The following is a 17,654-nucleotide window of genomic DNA, read 5'->3' as shown; positions in this document are numbered from 1 at the left end:
ATGACCTAAATCAAATCCCTTACTATTATACAGTGAATGTGACAAATAGATTCAAGGAATTAGATCTGATAGACAGGGTGCCTGAAGAACTATGGACAGAGTTTCATGACATTGTATAAGAGGCAGTGATCAAGAATATCTCCAAGAAAAAGAAATGCAAAAAAGGAAAAATGGTTGTCTGAGGAGGCCTTGCAAATAATTGTTAAAAGAAGAGAAGATAAAGGCAAAGGAGAAAAGGAAAGATATACCCATTTGAATGCAGAGTTCCAAAGAATAGCAAGGAGAGATAAGAAAGCCTTCCTCAGTGATCAATGCCAAGAAATAGAGGAAAACAATAAAATGGGAAAGACTAGAGAGCTCTTCAGCAAAATTAGAAATACTAAGGGAACATTTCATGCAATTATTGGCCCAACAAAGGACAGAAATTGTATTGACCTAAAAGAAGTAGAAGACATTAAGATGAGGTGGCAAGAATACACAGAAGAACTATACAAAAAAGATCTTCACAACCCAGATAACCATGATGGTGTGATCACTCACCTAGAGCCAGACATCCTGGAATGTGAAGTCAAGTGGGCCTTAGGAAGCATCTCTATGAACAAAGCTAGTGGAGGTGATGGAATTCCAATTGAGCTATTTCAAATCCTGGAAGATGATGCTGTGAAAGTGCTGCACTCAATATGCCAGCAAATTTGGAAAACTCAGCAGTGGCCACAAGACTGGAAAAAATCAGTTTTCATTTCAATCCCAAAGAAAGGCAATGCCAAAAATGTTCAAACTACTGCACAATTGCACTCATCTCACACACTAGCAAAGTAATGCTCAAAATTCTCCAGGTTAGGCTTCAACAGTATGTGAACCAAGAATTCCTGATGTTCAAGCTGGATTTAGAAAAGGCAGAGGAACCAGAGACCAAATTGCCAACATCTGTTGGTCATCAAAAAGCAAGAGAATTCCAGAGAAACACCTACTTCTATTTTATTGACTATGCCTAAGCCTTTGACTATGTGGATCACAACAAACTGTGAAAAATTCTTATAGAGATGGGAATACCAGACCACCTTACCTTCCTTCAGAAAAATCTGTAGGCAGGCCGAAAAGAAACTGTTAGAACCGGATAGTACAATAGACTTGTTCCAAATTGGGAAAGGAGTTTGTCAAGGCTGTATATTGATACCCTGCTTATTTAACTTATATGCAGAGTACATCACGAGAAACGCTGGGCTAGATGATGCACAAGCTGGAATCAAGATTGCTGAGAGAAATATCAATAACCTCAGATATGCAGATGACACCAGCCTAAAGGCAGAAAGTGAAGAGGAACTAAAGAGCCTCTTGATGAAAGTGAAAGAGGAGAGTGAAAAAGCTGGCTTAAAACTCAACATTCAAAAAACTAAGATCATCGCATCCAGTCTCATCACTTTAAGGCAAACAGATGGGGAAACAATGGAAATAGTGACAGACTTAATTTTCTTGGGCTCCAAAATCACTGCAGATGGTGACTGCAGCCATGAAATTAAAAGATGCTTGCTCCTTGGAAGAAAAGCTATGACCAACCTAGACAGCATATTAAAAAGCAGAGACATTACTTTGCCAAAAATGGTCCATCTATTTAAAGCTGTGGTTTTTCCAGTTGTCATGCATGGATGTGAGAGTTGAACTACAAAGAAAGCTTAGTGCTGAAGAATTGATGCTTCTGAACTGTAGTGTCAGAGAAGACTCTTGAGAATCTCTTGGACTGAAAGGTTATCAAACCAATCAATCTTAAAGGAAATGTCCTGAATATCACTGGAAGGTCTGATGCTGAAGATGAAGCTCCAATATTTGGCCACGTGATGCGAAGAACTGACTCACTGGAAAAGATCCTGATTCTGGGAAAGATTGAAGGCAGGAGGAGAAGGGAATGACAGAGGATGAGATAGTTGGATGGCATCACCGACTGGATGGATTGCTTTGAGCAAGCTGCAGGAGTTGGAGATGGACAGGAAAGCCTGGCATGCTGCATTCCATGGGGTCGCAAAAACCCCAGACAGGACTGAGCAACTGAACTGAACTGTAATGACTTAGAATTCTTTCTACATATTTCTGGCTTCAATTAGCAAATATTTTTTAAGGCTATCTGTATCTGTGTTTATGAGAGACATCAGTCTATACTTTTCTTGTAATATTGTGGCTTGATTTTAACATTGAAATAATGCTAGCTTTATAAAATAAGTTAAGAAATGTTCCCTCTGGCTGACTCTGCATTCTGAAATAATTTGTGTAGATTTGGTTTTCTTTCTTTCTTAGATGTTTGATAAAATTTACCAGTGAAGCCATCTGTTGATAGAATTTTCCTTATGGGAAGGATTTATTATAAATTCAATTTCTTCTAATTCAATAACATAGAATCATTCAAAGTTTAAAGTCATAAATTTCCCTCTAACTTTTAGTGGCATCCTATGAATTTTGATATGTTGGCCATCATCTCTTTAAATATATCTCTCCCCCATTTTTATCTTTCCAGAACTCCAAATGCATAAATGCCTCTGACAGGCTTGGATGATGTGTACTGGCTTTTCTTCCCACTCATTTTCCTTTTTGTGTTTTGGTAGGATGCTTTCTCTTGATCTATCTTCAATTTCACTGATACTTTACTTCACTGTGTTCAATCTGATGCTCAGATTGATGTTCAATCAACTGAAAGAATTCTTCATCTCTAGTATCAAGTATATTCTTATATTTCTATGATTTCCACTTGCCTCTTGTACATCGTTTTCATCTCTCTGCTGAAACCCCCATCTGTTCATGCTTGTCGTCTACATTTTCCACTATGTCTTGTCCCATGCTAATCATAGTTACTTAAAAGTCCTTGTCTGATTGTTCTAATATCTGGGTCATTTATTAGTTTGGTTTTGTTAGTTGTTTCATCTACTGACAATGGATTGTTTTATCTTGGTTTTTTGGTATAGATCCTAATTTTGCATTGAGTCCTAAACATCCCATGTAGAATAATACTAGAGACTGAGGTTTACTGTATTCATATCTGGATATGGGGAATGCTCTTCTGTTATGTTATTTGTACATAGAGTTGGTAAATCTAGTCAAGATTTGAGCTTTGTGTGTGTGTCTCTGTGTGTGTGTGTGTGTGTGTGTGTGTGTTTCTATCATTATAGTCAGGGCACTTCAGGCTTCAAATTCCCCTAATGGTTAGTTACCATCACCTATACTTACATAGAACACCTGCAGTACTAGAGTCTTTTTCTCTGTTCCTCAGCTTTCAACAGCCCATTTGCCAGGTCACAGAGATGATCTCTCTCAATACTATTGTCTCTAGTGTACTCTGCTATTGTTTATTATTCAAAATAGACTCATTTTTGTATTAGAGTAAAGGGAATTTTGAGGTAATGATCAACAACAGCCCTAGGCTGTGTTTTTGAATCTCAGGATTGGAACTGTCTGAGCATTTCTGCCTTAAAATTGGAACTTTTTGGCAGCCTAAGTGTACCTTATATCTGCACTCAGTCTTGTACAGGAGACAGTTTTCTGTCCTTCCTCCTAGTGGTTCCTGACTTCAGATTGGTATCCATGTGGGAGCCTGGGCTCCAGACAGGGTCCCCAGTCTCCTCCCCAGAAACAACAGGTTTTTGCTTCAACCATTCTCTCACCAGCAAAGGATCTTAACCTGTGTCCCACCTATCCCTGCAAGGCAGGCTGTTTGCTTTTTCTCCCTTCCTCCAAAGCAAGAGATTTTTGCCCGGGCTCAGGATCACAGAGGATATCTGTCTCCTCTCGTATTATCATTTTTCTAGTATCATAAACCAGTAGCTTAGAGCTTTTGCTTCTTATAAGAGGAAGATCTACAGAAATAGGGTTTCCCCTAGAAGGCCAGTGAATGGACCTTCAGTTTCCTGCACCGTCTTCATTATTTCCCCTGAACAACTGGTGGGTGTCCAAGATGAGCTTACAAATGACTGTTAACTCTCCTTGTGTCTTGAACTCCCAGATATTTCAAACTGACATGCTTGCTCACATCTAGCCTTTAAGAATCTGCTGAAATTTTGGCTGATTTATTCTTACCCTCTTATATAGTGATCATCTTGTTCTCCTGTGCTCTGCCAAAGGCCAAAGACATTTTGTGCTCCATCTCCCCTTGGCAGGGCCTGCCACTCTTTGGAATTTGGTCTACTTGGTCCCCTTTTGACCTCAAATCTCTAATGCAGTCAGGAAAAATTATGATCTTTGTATATTATCTGCCTTTTTCTATTTCTACAATGGGTCCAAAGTTCTACATTTTAAGCTGAAATGAAACTCCAAAGGCAATTTTTAATCTTTAAGGAGCAATTTATAATAGCACTAACCACTGAACCTGGAATAAAAATAATTCTAAATTCCCAATTTGTCTCCTGAATTTGATAATTAATTGAATTTGATAATGTTTAGTATGTAAACAGAAATAGAAATTAAGATTTATTTTTAAAATCCTGGAAAATAGCAAGCTATTTAAACACATTATTACTTTGGTCTCCCTCATAGCTAAATTAAGGGGATGGGATGGGGGACATGAAACTTATGCTCTTAGTTTGGTTTTGTTTTCAAAAAAGATGAGAAGGAAAGTTTGTCAGCAATCTTCTCCAGTGTTCAAAATACATTACAAATATGCTTAATCTCTAAAGTATTAGACTGGTGCTCCTTCAGAGTCTATGATACATCAATTATATCTAAGGTTAGAATATAGCACATAAAATAACTTCACAGCAGTATTGTCAGTTTTCACTAATCCATAGAGTTAGAAAGAATTTAAAGTAGTCTACTTCAAACTCCTATTTAATGCAAAATTTGCCTCTAAACATCCTTATTGGCTGCACACTGTAACGTGGGTCTCTACTCAAAAGGCAGCCTACTCAATTTTGGGAAAAAATAATTTTTCCAAAATATCAAGCCAAACTGAATATCTCACACAGAGCCAAAATAATGTGCAATCATTTGTTCTAATTTATCATTCCAGAACTTACAGTAAATCTAATCCCCTTTTCACTTGAAAGGTCATCATATACTTGAAAGTGATTGTGTTTCCTTTTCCTATTTTCCAAACTGAAACTTCCTAGTACCATCTATTATATTTCCTTTATGCCCATTAAACTGTAGTCTTATGTCTCAAAACTTTGTGTTCTCCAACTGTGACCCATACTTCCTCTTTCATCATCTAAATATTAAATGTTCTGAAATGTATATACCTATGTTTCCATTTTTATTTCCTCTATTTGTATTTTCCTTTTGGACAATCAAATCCAACTTCTTTGTCATGTATCATCTCTATGAAAATAACACTCACATCTAAGCTTTGATATCTCTTGAAACCAGGGACAAATTCTGTTGTTTTGTGTCTGTAGAATATCTCATGATGGATCACCCAAAGCCCTTGTGGTTTGGGGTCAGAAAAGTTTTGCATTTGCTTCTGCCTGAGTCCAAAATAGTAACAGCACTGGCATTATTTTGGCATAAATTCCTGCTAAGGGTAGTGCAAATTAATACTCCATAGCTACACATAACAGTTCCTCAGGTAATCATTTTCCTTATTCAATGCCCAGCTTGACAGAGAATTCCTCAAATGTTCTCCTGGTCAGTAGACACTGTTTTGTTTTGTTTTGTTTTCCGCATCTTTTGCAGGTGACAAACCAGTGTCAGGGATCTCAGCCCCAGGTCTGCCCCTTCTCCTACCTCAACCAATAGCTTTAGGTCTAAAATTTCAGCACTTGTCCCATTCTAAGCAGTAAACACCAGTATCTAAGTCCACTGACATTTTCCCCAGGCTACTGACATATCCATGTTGAAGCTAATGCTCAGCCTTTAAATTCCTTCATTAAATTTCTGCCATCCACAGATTTATCCTATCTTTGTTTTGGGCTAAACTTTGGATTTACATTTTTTTCTTGTGGTTCAGCTAATGTTTATATGAGTGTACAATGTGTGTGTGTGTGTGTGTGTGTATGTGTAAGGTGTCCATGTTTGCTCAGTCCAACAGCTGCAAGAGCTAGAACTCTGCTGCATTTCCCAGTATCCAGAGGCTGAGTCTACTTGGTTTTTCCATTGGCAACTCAAGCTCTGTGTATCAAAAATAAAAACATATCACAATTCCACCAAAACTCCATATTTTGCCATAACTCATGGCACTCTATCTTTGGGTTTTCCAAGTATGAAATTTTGAAAACATCTTCAATCCAATATCCCTGTTGCACTCAATCCAATTAGTCACCAAGTTAATTCTACAGTGGCAACATTTCACTTAACATAGTCTAACAATTTTAGTCACTCAAAAATGAAATATTTATCTTTCGGAATTTTTATGCAGATCAAATGAGATCAATAGATCAGACAAGAGACACTACAAGACTACAATAACAGATGGAATAAATTAGCTATTGAGTGACCCAGCAACCCAACATTTGCATTTTAACTAGTAATATTTCATGGATTTCAACAAATTCACATGTATCTCATATCTACCAAGAATGTATGAATGAAAAACAAATTCATTCACTCAGAACCTGATATACATCTCTATCATAGTTTTAATATTTCTTAATTTTCATATTATTAGTTACCTGGGCATGAACAGTGTCTGATTTCTCTTATAAACCAAAAAATCTGTGTGAATGGATAAAAATGAACTAATTTGAAATGAATAAACTAAAATTTAGCCCACATTATTTGCCAGGGACTTTTCCTATTTTACTTTATTTAACCTTAATAATAATTGTGTGTTGTGTGTTAGTTGCTCAGTCGTGTCCAACTCTTTGCAACCCCGTGGACTGTAGCCCACCAGGCTCCTTTGTCCATGGGATTCTCCAGGTAAGAATACTGGAGTGGGTTGCCATTTCCTTCTCCAAATAATAATAATTAATTATTATTTAATAATCAGTTCAGTTCAGTTGCTCAGTCGTGTCCGACTCTTTGCGACCCCATGAATCGCAGCACACCAGGCCTCCCTGTCCATCCCCAACTCCTGGAGTCTACCCAAACTCATGTCCATCGAGTCGGTGATGCCATCCAGCCATCTCATCCTCTGCCATCCCCTTCTCCTCCTGCCCCCAATCCCTCCCAGCATCAGGGTCGTAATAATTAATTATTATTGTTCCAATTCTACAGATGAGGGAATTCAGATACATGGAAGTTAAATAATTTTGTTAATGTCCATAGGTAGAATAGGGCAGAATCAGGATTTTATCACACATAACCTTATTGCAGACCTGGAAATAGAATTTATTATTTCTTTCACAAGAAATAGTATATTCATATCATAATAATAGTTGGGTTGCTGTCTTTGGGGAAAATTTGATTTGTTAAGTTCACTGTCAAATGTGGTACTCAACACTAACCTCAGTTCAGATTATGTACATTTGCTGAGCTCTAACTTTCTGGTTCTGGGGAGTACATGTCTTCTAATTTAATAATAAAGTAGCTCTTCTGGCAGCCACATCACAATGTGGACTCATTTATTTCACACATAAATAAAACAACTGACCTTTTTCCACACGCATTAGTAATAAATTTTTCTTCCTATGTTGTAACTGAGTAGTTATATTTTCTTAATCTGTGAAGATTTAAGATCCAAGTGAACCCAATTAAGTTCAATTTTTTGTTTGTTTAGTTTTATTTTCTTTTTAGCTCATTAATCAAGTCTGGTGATAATTTTGGAGTCCTGATTGTGTCTTTCATAGTATTAATTAGCCATTCTTTCTAGGTTTTTGTCAACAGTTTTCACTGTTTATAAAATCATTATAAAAGGTACTGGAGATATATTAAAAAGCTTTGTTTTTCCATAAAAGACACAAAATTATATTCTTAAATATAATACCCACTTTTTTGTCTTTATATTGATAATGCTTTGATAAGAAAATGATCTAGAATAAGTACAGTTAAAATCTTTTGTACTATGAATTCATATCTTTGTGTGAAAAAAAATTCTTCCATCTCTCTTGAAATAAACTTCACTGAAATTCTCCATTGGAATGACTGTGATTCTAGACTTGATAGAGCTCATGTGTTTTGAAAAGCCAACTTTATAGTGATATAGTGATATAGATAAAATACATTAAAATATTATAGAGTTAAAGATGATTCACAAATAATTAAAGAAAAAAAGAGATTTCTAAACAATTACCAGTAAAAAACAAAAAAGAATAAGGTCAAAATTGGGCAGTTTTTCTTTTTTTTTTGTGTGTGTGTAGTAAAGTTTTATGAAAGCTAAGTTTAAGAACATGTGAAAGCTCAGAAATTTAAAAAAAAAATGAAAAGCTCTTAGAACTGTGACACAAAGTCTGTGTATAACTATCTTAAGCAGAGACAGAAATTTTGATTTTAAGAATAGTTGGTCATTTCTGTGGACTGTACTTGTCATCAGTGATTTTATTTTTGAAACATCATAAGCCTGAAATATAATATAATCAAATGATTATATAACACCTCCAGTACCAAACTTCATTGTACCAAGTTTGTTCTGAACTCTGATTTTTAATAATTTTGCCCTCGTATACAGTGCTTACAAAAATAAATGTATTCTGCACTCTACATAGATCTGCTATAACTTTTCTGGTTTTCAAAGTATTTTTCAGGAACCAGAGACTTTCAGTCTCTCTCTCTGTCTCTGTCTCTTCTCTCTCCCGTTTTATATCAGATAATGTTGCTGCTAAGTAGCTTCAGTCGTGTCCGACTCTGTGCAACCCCAGAGACCACAGCCCACCAGGCTCCCCTGTCCCTGGGATTCTCCAGGCAAGAACACTGGAGTGGGTTGCCATTTCCTTCTCCAATGTTAGAGTTGATATGTATCAACTAGGACTGATAGTCCTAGTTTTCAGCATTCACTCAATGCAAATCACGCTTAGATCACAGGGTAACCAGTCCTGAGAATCTTTCACATGGAAACAACCATTTTTTATTCTGTTTCCTCTTCCTAGGTAGAGAGGTAGTTTAAAGATAACTTAGTGTCCTCTTGATTTCAATAAACTAAAAGATATCAATCTTTTCATCTACAGCAAAATGTGGACAATGTTATTGAAGAAGTAAAAAGTATATGCAGTGTTCTGGGATGTGTGGAGACCAAACAAATTACAGATGCTATAAATGAACTAAATCTTATTCTTCAGAGAAAACCAAAGGTAAATACACTCATTTATTACACAGCAATTATTTTAAACCTGAGTTCAATAATTAATTAAGGAGAGTGAAAGACTTTTGATGAACTGGTATAAATGTATGTGTGTGTGTATGTGTGTGCATGTGTTGCTGTTCATATATATTTCAATCATTTGGGGATAATGAAAACTTAATTCTATTATACCAAAATAATTGAATTAAAAGGAAATTTCTTATACCTTTGAAGTGTAACTACAATACAACCTTCAAGTGAGACTGAAATCTATCCTACAGTCCTACCTAGATGAATGTGCTTATATAATAATATTCACAGGCAAGTGTTTGTATAGACTATTAATGGTTCTCATGCACACCAGTGTATGCAGAGGTAGGTACCCATGCTTGCTTGGACAAGCATTTATGCAGGAAAGAATAGATCAGTTTTTGTGGTATTTTTTGTTGAATCTTCAAGGCACACTGCTTTGATGATCCCACATTCTATAATGATTTCCTGGGTTTTCCATTTATAAAAATGAACATTATATGAGCATTATATGATTTTTTCTTTTAAATCTCAGAAATCTGATGTAGATTATATGTGAATATTGCCTAAGAAAAAGATTAGGACATCTGGTTACAATGAATTGTTCAATCTTGGTGCTAGTTTAGCAAGTGATAAAGTCAAAAGATAGGATACTGTTGATGATAATAACTAATACTTGATCAGATCAGATCAGTCACTCAGTCGTGTCTGACTCTTTGCGACCCCATGAATCGCAGCATGCCAGGCCTCCCTGTCCATAACCAACTCCTGGAGTTCACCCAGACTCACGTCCATCGAGTCAGTGATGCCATCCAGCCATCTCATCCTCTGTCGTCCCCTTCTCCTCATGCCCCCAATCCCTCACAGCATCAGAGTCTTTTCCAATGAGTCAACTCTTTGCATAAGGTGGCCAAAGGACTGAAATTTCAGCTTTAGCATCATTCCTTCCAAATAAATCCCAGGGCTGATCTCCTTCAGAATGGACTGCTTGGATCTCCTTGCAGTCCAAGGGACTCTCAAGAGTCTTCTCCAACACCACAGTTCAAAAGCATCAATTCTTTGGCACTCAGCCTTCTTCACAGTCCAACTCTCACATCCATACATGACCACAGGAAAAACCATAGCCTTGACTAGACGGACCTTTGTTGGCAAAGTAATGTCTCTGCTTTTGAATATGCTATCTAGGTTGGTCACAACTTTCCTTCCAAGGAGTGTCTTTTAATTTCATGGCTGCAGTCACCATCTGCAGTGATTTTGGAGCCCAAAAAAATAAAGTCTGACACTGTTTCCACTGTTTTCCCCATTAATAAGCAGCAAAATAGAAATTTGAGCCCAGGCCTCTAAACACACTTCAGTACATATGAAACTTCATAAAAGAGAGTGACTGCATGCATTTTTTATCTATATGGATAGGAAGAGCACAGATTCTATTACCTTGAATGCACCAGTCTTGAAATTTCAAAAAGACTGATTTACAAAGTTGACAATTATACTAATATATATAAATTGTCATTGTTTCAAATAGGTGACTAGTAAAAATCAGTAATTTCTTACTATCAGACTTCCTATGTCTTTTTTTTCCTCAAGTGCAACTGCTTTACAATGTTGTGTTAGATTCTGCTGTACAACGAAGTGAATCAGCTATATGTATACATAAATCTCCTCCCTCTTGAGTCTCCCTCCTACTCTCCCATCTCACGCTTTTAAGTCATCACAGAGCACCAAGCTGAGCTCCCTATGATATACAGCAGCCTCCCACTAGCTATCTATTTACACATGGTAGTGTATATATGTCCATGCTACTCTCAATTCATCTCCTCCTCTCCTTCACAATCATCCACCCCTGCCCCAATCAACAAGTCCATTCTCTACATTTATGTCTCTATTCCTGCCCTGCAAATAGGTTAATCATTACCATTTTTCTTGATTCCACGTGCTTAGTCGCTCAGTCATGTCCGACTCTTTGCAACCCCATGGACTGTAGCCCAGCAGGCTCTTCTGTCCATTGCAATTCTCCAGGCAAGAATACTGGAGTGGGTTGCCATGCCATACTGGAATAGGTTTCCATGCCATACTGGAGCAGGTTGCCATGCCTTCTTCCAGGAGATCCTCCCAACTCAGGGATGAAATCCAGGTCTCCCATATTGCAGGAGGATTCTTTACCATCTGAGAAACCAGGGAAGCCCAAGAACACTGGAGTAGGTAGCCAATCCCTTCTCCGGGGGATCTTCCCATCCCAGGAATCAAACTGGGATCTCCTGAATAGCAGGTGTATTCTTTACCAGCTGAGCTACCAGGGAAGCCTGCTAGATTTCATACATACGTGTTAATATATGGTATTTGTTTTTCTCCCTATATCTTATTATAAACAATTACAATTGTATTTTTTGCAATTAGATGTAATAAATTCAGAATTTTTAATATCCTATTTGCATTACATGAACAGTGACAGTGGTGACTGAGGAGCAAAGGTCTCATATCAACAAAAGATTTTATAACAGCTGAAGTTAAGATAACAAGTGAGAATTAACTTGCAACAAGTTATTCATTTCTCTTAGATTACCACATTTTGGAGATAATACAAATACCTAGAGCTGATAATAAAATACAAAAAGCATAGGGTCATGCAGAGATGATTTGAATTTGAGATCTGCCACTTGCCAGGTGAATATACTTTGGAAAACTAATTAACTTCTCTAAGTTTCAGTTTTCCTCCTCTCTAAAACAGAAAAAGAAAACAGAATTTGCAGGGTTCTTGAATCAGAAATAACATTAACAAATGGGCCAGATGAGAGTATATTTTGAGTGGCTCAGAGGTAAAGAATCTGTCTGCAATGCAGGAGACCACCTACAATGCTGGAAATGAAGGTTCAGTCCCTGGGCCGGGAAGATCCCCTGGAGAAAGTAATTGCAAACCACTCCAGCATTCTTGCCTAGGAAAACTGATGGACAGAGGAGTGTGGTAGGCTACAGTCCATGAAGTCACAGTCAGACACAACCTAGCAAGTAAACCACTACCACCCATTATTATTAGTGGAAGTAGTAGAGATGATGCTGTAGTAGTTTTTTATAATCTTCCTCATGAGGCCAAGAAGAGTTTAATTCACCCAAGTACCACTAAATACTCTCTTATCTCTGGGCCATTGGTTATAGCCAACCTCAGGATAAATGCTAGAGTAGGAAACCAGATACATGAATGTGGACACATGTCTTCCCATCTGTTAAGACCACTTGGCTGTTCTTTAGTTTTTATGTCCTGCTCTCAGTAAATCAGTAGAAACAAACAAATGATCAAAGAAGGAGGAAAATCTAATTTTAGGATGAAGCATTTCAAATGCTGTTAAAGTAGCACTTTAACAACAACAACAAAAAGCTTTTTAAAGAAAAAGCTTTCTTTAAACATTCATTTTCTGAAACTCCCTAGATAAACAAAAATGACAGTTTTCTCAAAAATATCAAATTTTCAACATATCTGAAGCAAAAGAATCCTTCAAGGAGAAACAAAGTATTTCCTAGGAAAATATGGACAATTACAATAATCGAGAGAAGCTCATATCATATTTCACATTTCTTCTATACTTAAGAGCACTAAATTGTATGTGACTATTCATGCATAGAAATGAAGAAAAGAATTGACATTTACCAGTTTTATTTCATATATGTCAAGGGTCAAAATAAATAGTTGAATATCCCCAAGTAAACAGATTCTGCTTGAGTACCTTTTCAAAGTTTATTCAACATTATTCACACATTTTGTCCATCCCTTTTCTCAACATATCTTAACTATAAGCCCACCTATATAAGAAAATCAGCACAAATAGTAAGTATATTTTACATTATTTCTGTAGTAACCAACTATGGCTAATAATGCCAAACTATTTCAATCTATCCACCCACCATAAACCTAAAACTAAAGAAACACTGAGAAATATGTCTTCTGCCAACAGATTCAAATTTCAGAAGCTGTCCTTTTTCTTGGCTGCATTTTTAGGTCAACTAACAAAACACTATTTCCTGCCATACCAGGAAGTAATTAAGTATTTACTAAATGTAAGTTTTGGCAAAATGAAGAACTATATCACAAATGCAGTTGTACTCCATCTATACTTCACGCTCCCACCTAGCACTGGAAACAATTTTCCATTCTTTAGAACTGTATTCCAGAAGCTCACATATTTCCATTAAATACACAATAAACGAACTACAAATAAAAAATACAGTCTTAAAAAAAAATACAGTCTTACACATTGTGCTGTAGGTGGGTGTCATGGTGATTTAAAAATACAAGTTTACATTTCTGAATAAACTGAATTCTAGTTAAGTCACGCTAATGTGTTTAACAATCTCACCCACACAGCTGGGGTAAAGATCTCATGTGTTCAGCTTAGTAGTTGAATCTATGCTCTAATAGGTGAACTATTTTACCTAAGAGAATTGCTTCTGAGAAGGTTCATGTGAATGATACTCTTCAATGAAAAGTTACATACACGTTTAATTACATTCTAAACATGACAGACGGCTTTTCTCTCTAAAAGGAATACTCTAGCAAGTTCCTTGTTACAGGAAAACAATTATTCCCTAGTTTGTTTGTTTGAAAAATCAAGCTTTTCATTAATTGGATTTCCTTCAAAGCAAACTTGTCAAAGCAAAATTTCCAAAAAAATTTAGCGTCAATTAAAATGGATCTTGTTAGAAAACTGAATTTTCTTTTTGACTGAAATGTAACTTTTAATGAATCTGTGAATCACCTACCTTATATAGTTTTCATGATAATGAAGTTATAGCCAGTAAATTCTAAACCACTAAAGTAACTCCAGGTGTACAATAAACATAAACAAACAAGCAAATAAAAACCCCCATGCTAATGGATACAAACTTAAATGATAATAAAAAACACAAAATTTCAGATAGTTTTTTTTTTTTTTTAATCCAGGATACAATCTCAAGTATTTGACTACCAGTTTCTCTTTTTAATCCTACAAAATAAAGAAATGAAACTATACAGTGAATCTGTATGATTTTTTAAGCCTGTATATAAATGACTGTTAAAATAAGAACTGAACACACTAAACAGCGAAAATGACAAATCTTTTATACTAAAATATCAGTCCCTGTTGTGGAAGGGGGATTGAATTTAGGCACTATCTGTGGGTGTGTACTGAGTCTCTTTAGTCGTGTCCAATTCTTTGCTACCCTATGGACTACAGCCCTGTCAGGCTCCTTTGTCCATGGGATTCTCCAGGAAAGAAACTGGAGTGGGTTGCCATACTCTCCTGCAGGGGATCTTTCCCACCCAGGGATCAAACCTGGGTCTCATGCATTGCAGGCAGACTTTTTTACTGTCTGAGCCACCAGGGAAGCTATTTTGCCACCAGGCAATATCTGCAGAACTGTTCAAATAATACTAAGAAGGCTGAGCTTATGCTAGAAATTATTTTTTTTAATCAAATAATAAAGATCGATGATTATGACAGTTAGAAGACTCTTCTTTCATCTTACAATTTAGATTTCCTGTTTAATAAGTAATATTTATATAAGGCACCAAGAAATGCATTTTCTTTTTATCATAGCAGAGAAATTCCTATATGTAGATTGTGGACATTATTGGTTTGGTTTTCCAAATTTGTTTTCTGAATAACAATTGTATCTTTCGACCTATTTTTCTTTTTCAGAATCTTCATCAAAATTCAGACACTTCAGCAAAAGGTAAAACATATGTGCACCCAAATATTTTTTAAATAAACAATTTCTAAAGCCAAAAATAATTTAATTTTTCCAAATATGGTGATAACACACACATAAAATATTTTTGAGGGAAAAAACTTGCTAAAACTCTTTTTACTGACAGTAGTGATTATTCTGCAAGTGAATAAAAATCCACTGCCTTTGAGCCTGAGATTTTTTTAAAAAATAAAGTCAAGAAAGCTATAAAAGTAAAAAGAATTCTGAAAATGCCCTTTTTACCATTCTAAGAAAATATAAAATTTTATTTAACTAATGATATTCTGATGTAAGAGAAGTCAGAAATGTAGCAGATGTCATTCTTCAAGGTCATTAATTTCCATTTTAAAATCAAGCTCTATTTGAAGCATCAACTTAATGTATCAGGCAGGAGGATTTGGTTCTGAAATACTTAAGTGTTCGCAGAAGCTCTGAACCTACAAAACTATAAGCCACAGGAGGACTGGGCCTCTGTTGAAAAGGGTAGATAGTGTGGTCCACAGCAATGAGTCTGGCTTCTGGAATCAGGCAGAACTGATTTTGAATTCTAACTCTGCCCATATTTTTACTCTGATGGTAAAAAATTACTCTCTGATCCTCAGTTTTCCTAATATGAATAAAGGATAGGGCAGTATGTAAAGTGCGGGGTGTGGTCAAGATTGCTCTTGTTTGCACTGGCAGATCGTATTTGGCTTATGAACACTTATGAGTATCTTTAAGAAAATTATCTGACTCACAGATGTTCAGCTGTCAAAGGTGACAGTGAGGCACAAACAATAACTCTGACCTGTCCTCCATAGCCTTAGTGGTTTTCAGTGGAAAGTTACGTATAGCAGGGTATCCTGTCAACTCTAATTCCCATCACTCAAAAGAAGATACAGTAAGTCCCCTACATGTGAACCTTCAAGTTGCGAACTTTGAAAGATGCGAACGTGTGTTCAGGCATGAGTGAAACTGCAGCTTGCCCTCCATCTCCTACTGCTAGTGATTCTTCAGCTCCACTGCTTCCCACCTCCTTCTCTCCATCTCCAGTCAGTAACTCTTCTCACCTGTTCACTCGATGTCAGTCTCTGTATACCAGCTGCTGGACTGTACTACTGTACTTTTCAACATACTATACTATCAGATTAAAAATGTTTATTTTTTGTTTGCTTTTTATATGTTATTTGTGTGAAAAGTATTATAAATCTATTACAGTACAGAACTATATAGTTGATTGTGTTAGCTGGGTACCTAGGCTAACTTTGTTGGACTTACAAACAAATTGGACTTACAAATGCACTCTCAGAACTGAACTCATTCATATATAGAGGACTCACTGTTTGCAATACATAGGAAGAACTCCCCCACTTCACATCACAGAGGAAAATGGGACGGCAAAGGGTAAGGGCAAAAAACCTGTGCTAGTGCAAAAATCCCTATTCCAAGCATTCACATAATAAAACTCCAGAGCACCACCAAGAAAGGGGAGAGATAGACACCCCCTAACAATTTTCCCATCACCGAGTACAAGTAAAAGAACGAGGAGTGAATAAGCCAGAGGTATGCCTATATGAAACTGGCCTTTTCCTCCTTTCTATCAGGAATGTTGGAATAAACTCCTCTCATCCTATGCTCTTCAGGGGTCAGGATATGAGAGTCCACAAAACGGCAAGAAATGTTCCCATGGATTTATAATCCATCCTAAGTCATCACAGAAAAGGAATTAATTCTGAATTAAAAATTCTTCATCTGCAGCTCTCATAAACTTTTCATGAATCATACTTCTCATTCTACAAGATAAATATATTTTCTAGTATTTTATTATATAGAAACACCTTACAGTAGTTTAAAAAGCAGAAAGGAAGAGTGCTGAAATGACAGCAAAATGAACATTTATCCGTATATACATGCAGTTGCTTTCTATTTAAGTACTCTGAAATAAAAGTCTAGAATCCTCTTTACACAAAATGTTGATCTAACAATGCTGCTGCTGCTAAGTCACTTCAGTCGTGTCCGACTCTGTGCGACCCCATAGATGGCAGCCCACCAGACTCCGTCGTCCCTGGGATTCTCCAGGCAAGAACACTGAAGTGGGTTGCCATTTCCTTCTCCAATGCCTGAAAGTGAAAAGTGAAAGTGAAGTCGCTCAGTCGTGTTCGACTCCTAGCGACCCCATGGACTGTAGCCAGCCAGGCTCCTCCATCCATGGGATTTTCCAGGCAAGAGTACTGGAGTGGGGTGCCACTATTATTGATGATTCTGATTCTCATACTTAATATTCTTATGGATTCTTCGCAATATACTTTGAAGCTAAGAGATCTAATCATACCTGTGCTCTACACGAGCATTCATTAAATCTGGCATGCTGCCTGTTTGTGTAAACAAAGTTTATTTGGAACATGAAAAACAAACCAGATTTTAATACAGATTATGTTTGCAAGGAAAACACAGACTTCACTGAACAGAAATACAGAAAGTGACAAACAGCAGCAACACAGAGACTGTTTTCCATTCAAAAGTACACTAGAATAAAGTCATGTACTCTTACTCCCTTATTTCCATAAAAATGCAAACAAAACATCCTAATTAAGGCATTTTAATCACCTATATATTGTCATTGCTTATTTCCTGTTACTACAAGTCTTTTCTCATTGCAAAATCAGGTGCAATAAACATTTTCCCATATTTCACCAAGCCCAGTACTTTAAGTCCTTAATATATTCCCGATGATAACTAAAAATGCATTCTTCACCCAGAGTTCTGGAAGAAGCACACATCTCTACACTACTACCTC

At 36.5% G+C, this 17,654-nt stretch overlaps 1 protein-coding gene across 5 annotated transcripts in view; it reads left to right on the top strand.

Annotated features, from left to right (window-relative positions):
• The window catches only part of PIK3C2G (phosphatidylinositol-4-phosphate 3-kinase catalytic subunit type 2 gamma), a 669,869-nt gene that overhangs the window by 293,762 nt on the left and 358,453 nt on the right, over window positions 1–17,654 (top strand). For all 5 annotated transcript variants that reach the window (XM_059886331.1, XM_059886332.1, XM_010805449.4 and 2 more), the window contains 2 exons: window positions 9,015–9,137; window positions 14,830–14,863. In XM_059886331.1, the coding sequence (XP_059742314.1) occupies window positions 9,015–9,137; window positions 14,830–14,863 (157 nt within the window). The remainder of the gene's footprint in view (window positions 1–9,014; window positions 9,138–14,829; window positions 14,864–17,654) is intronic.

This window comes from Bos taurus, chromosome 5 (assembly GCF_002263795.3).
Source record: "Bos taurus isolate L1 Dominette 01449 registration number 42190680 breed Hereford chromosome 5, ARS-UCD2.0, whole genome shotgun sequence".
Classification (NCBI taxonomy): domain Eukaryota; kingdom Metazoa; phylum Chordata; class Mammalia; order Artiodactyla; family Bovidae; genus Bos; species Bos taurus.
This window is presented reverse-complemented; position numbering and strand designations above follow the sequence as displayed.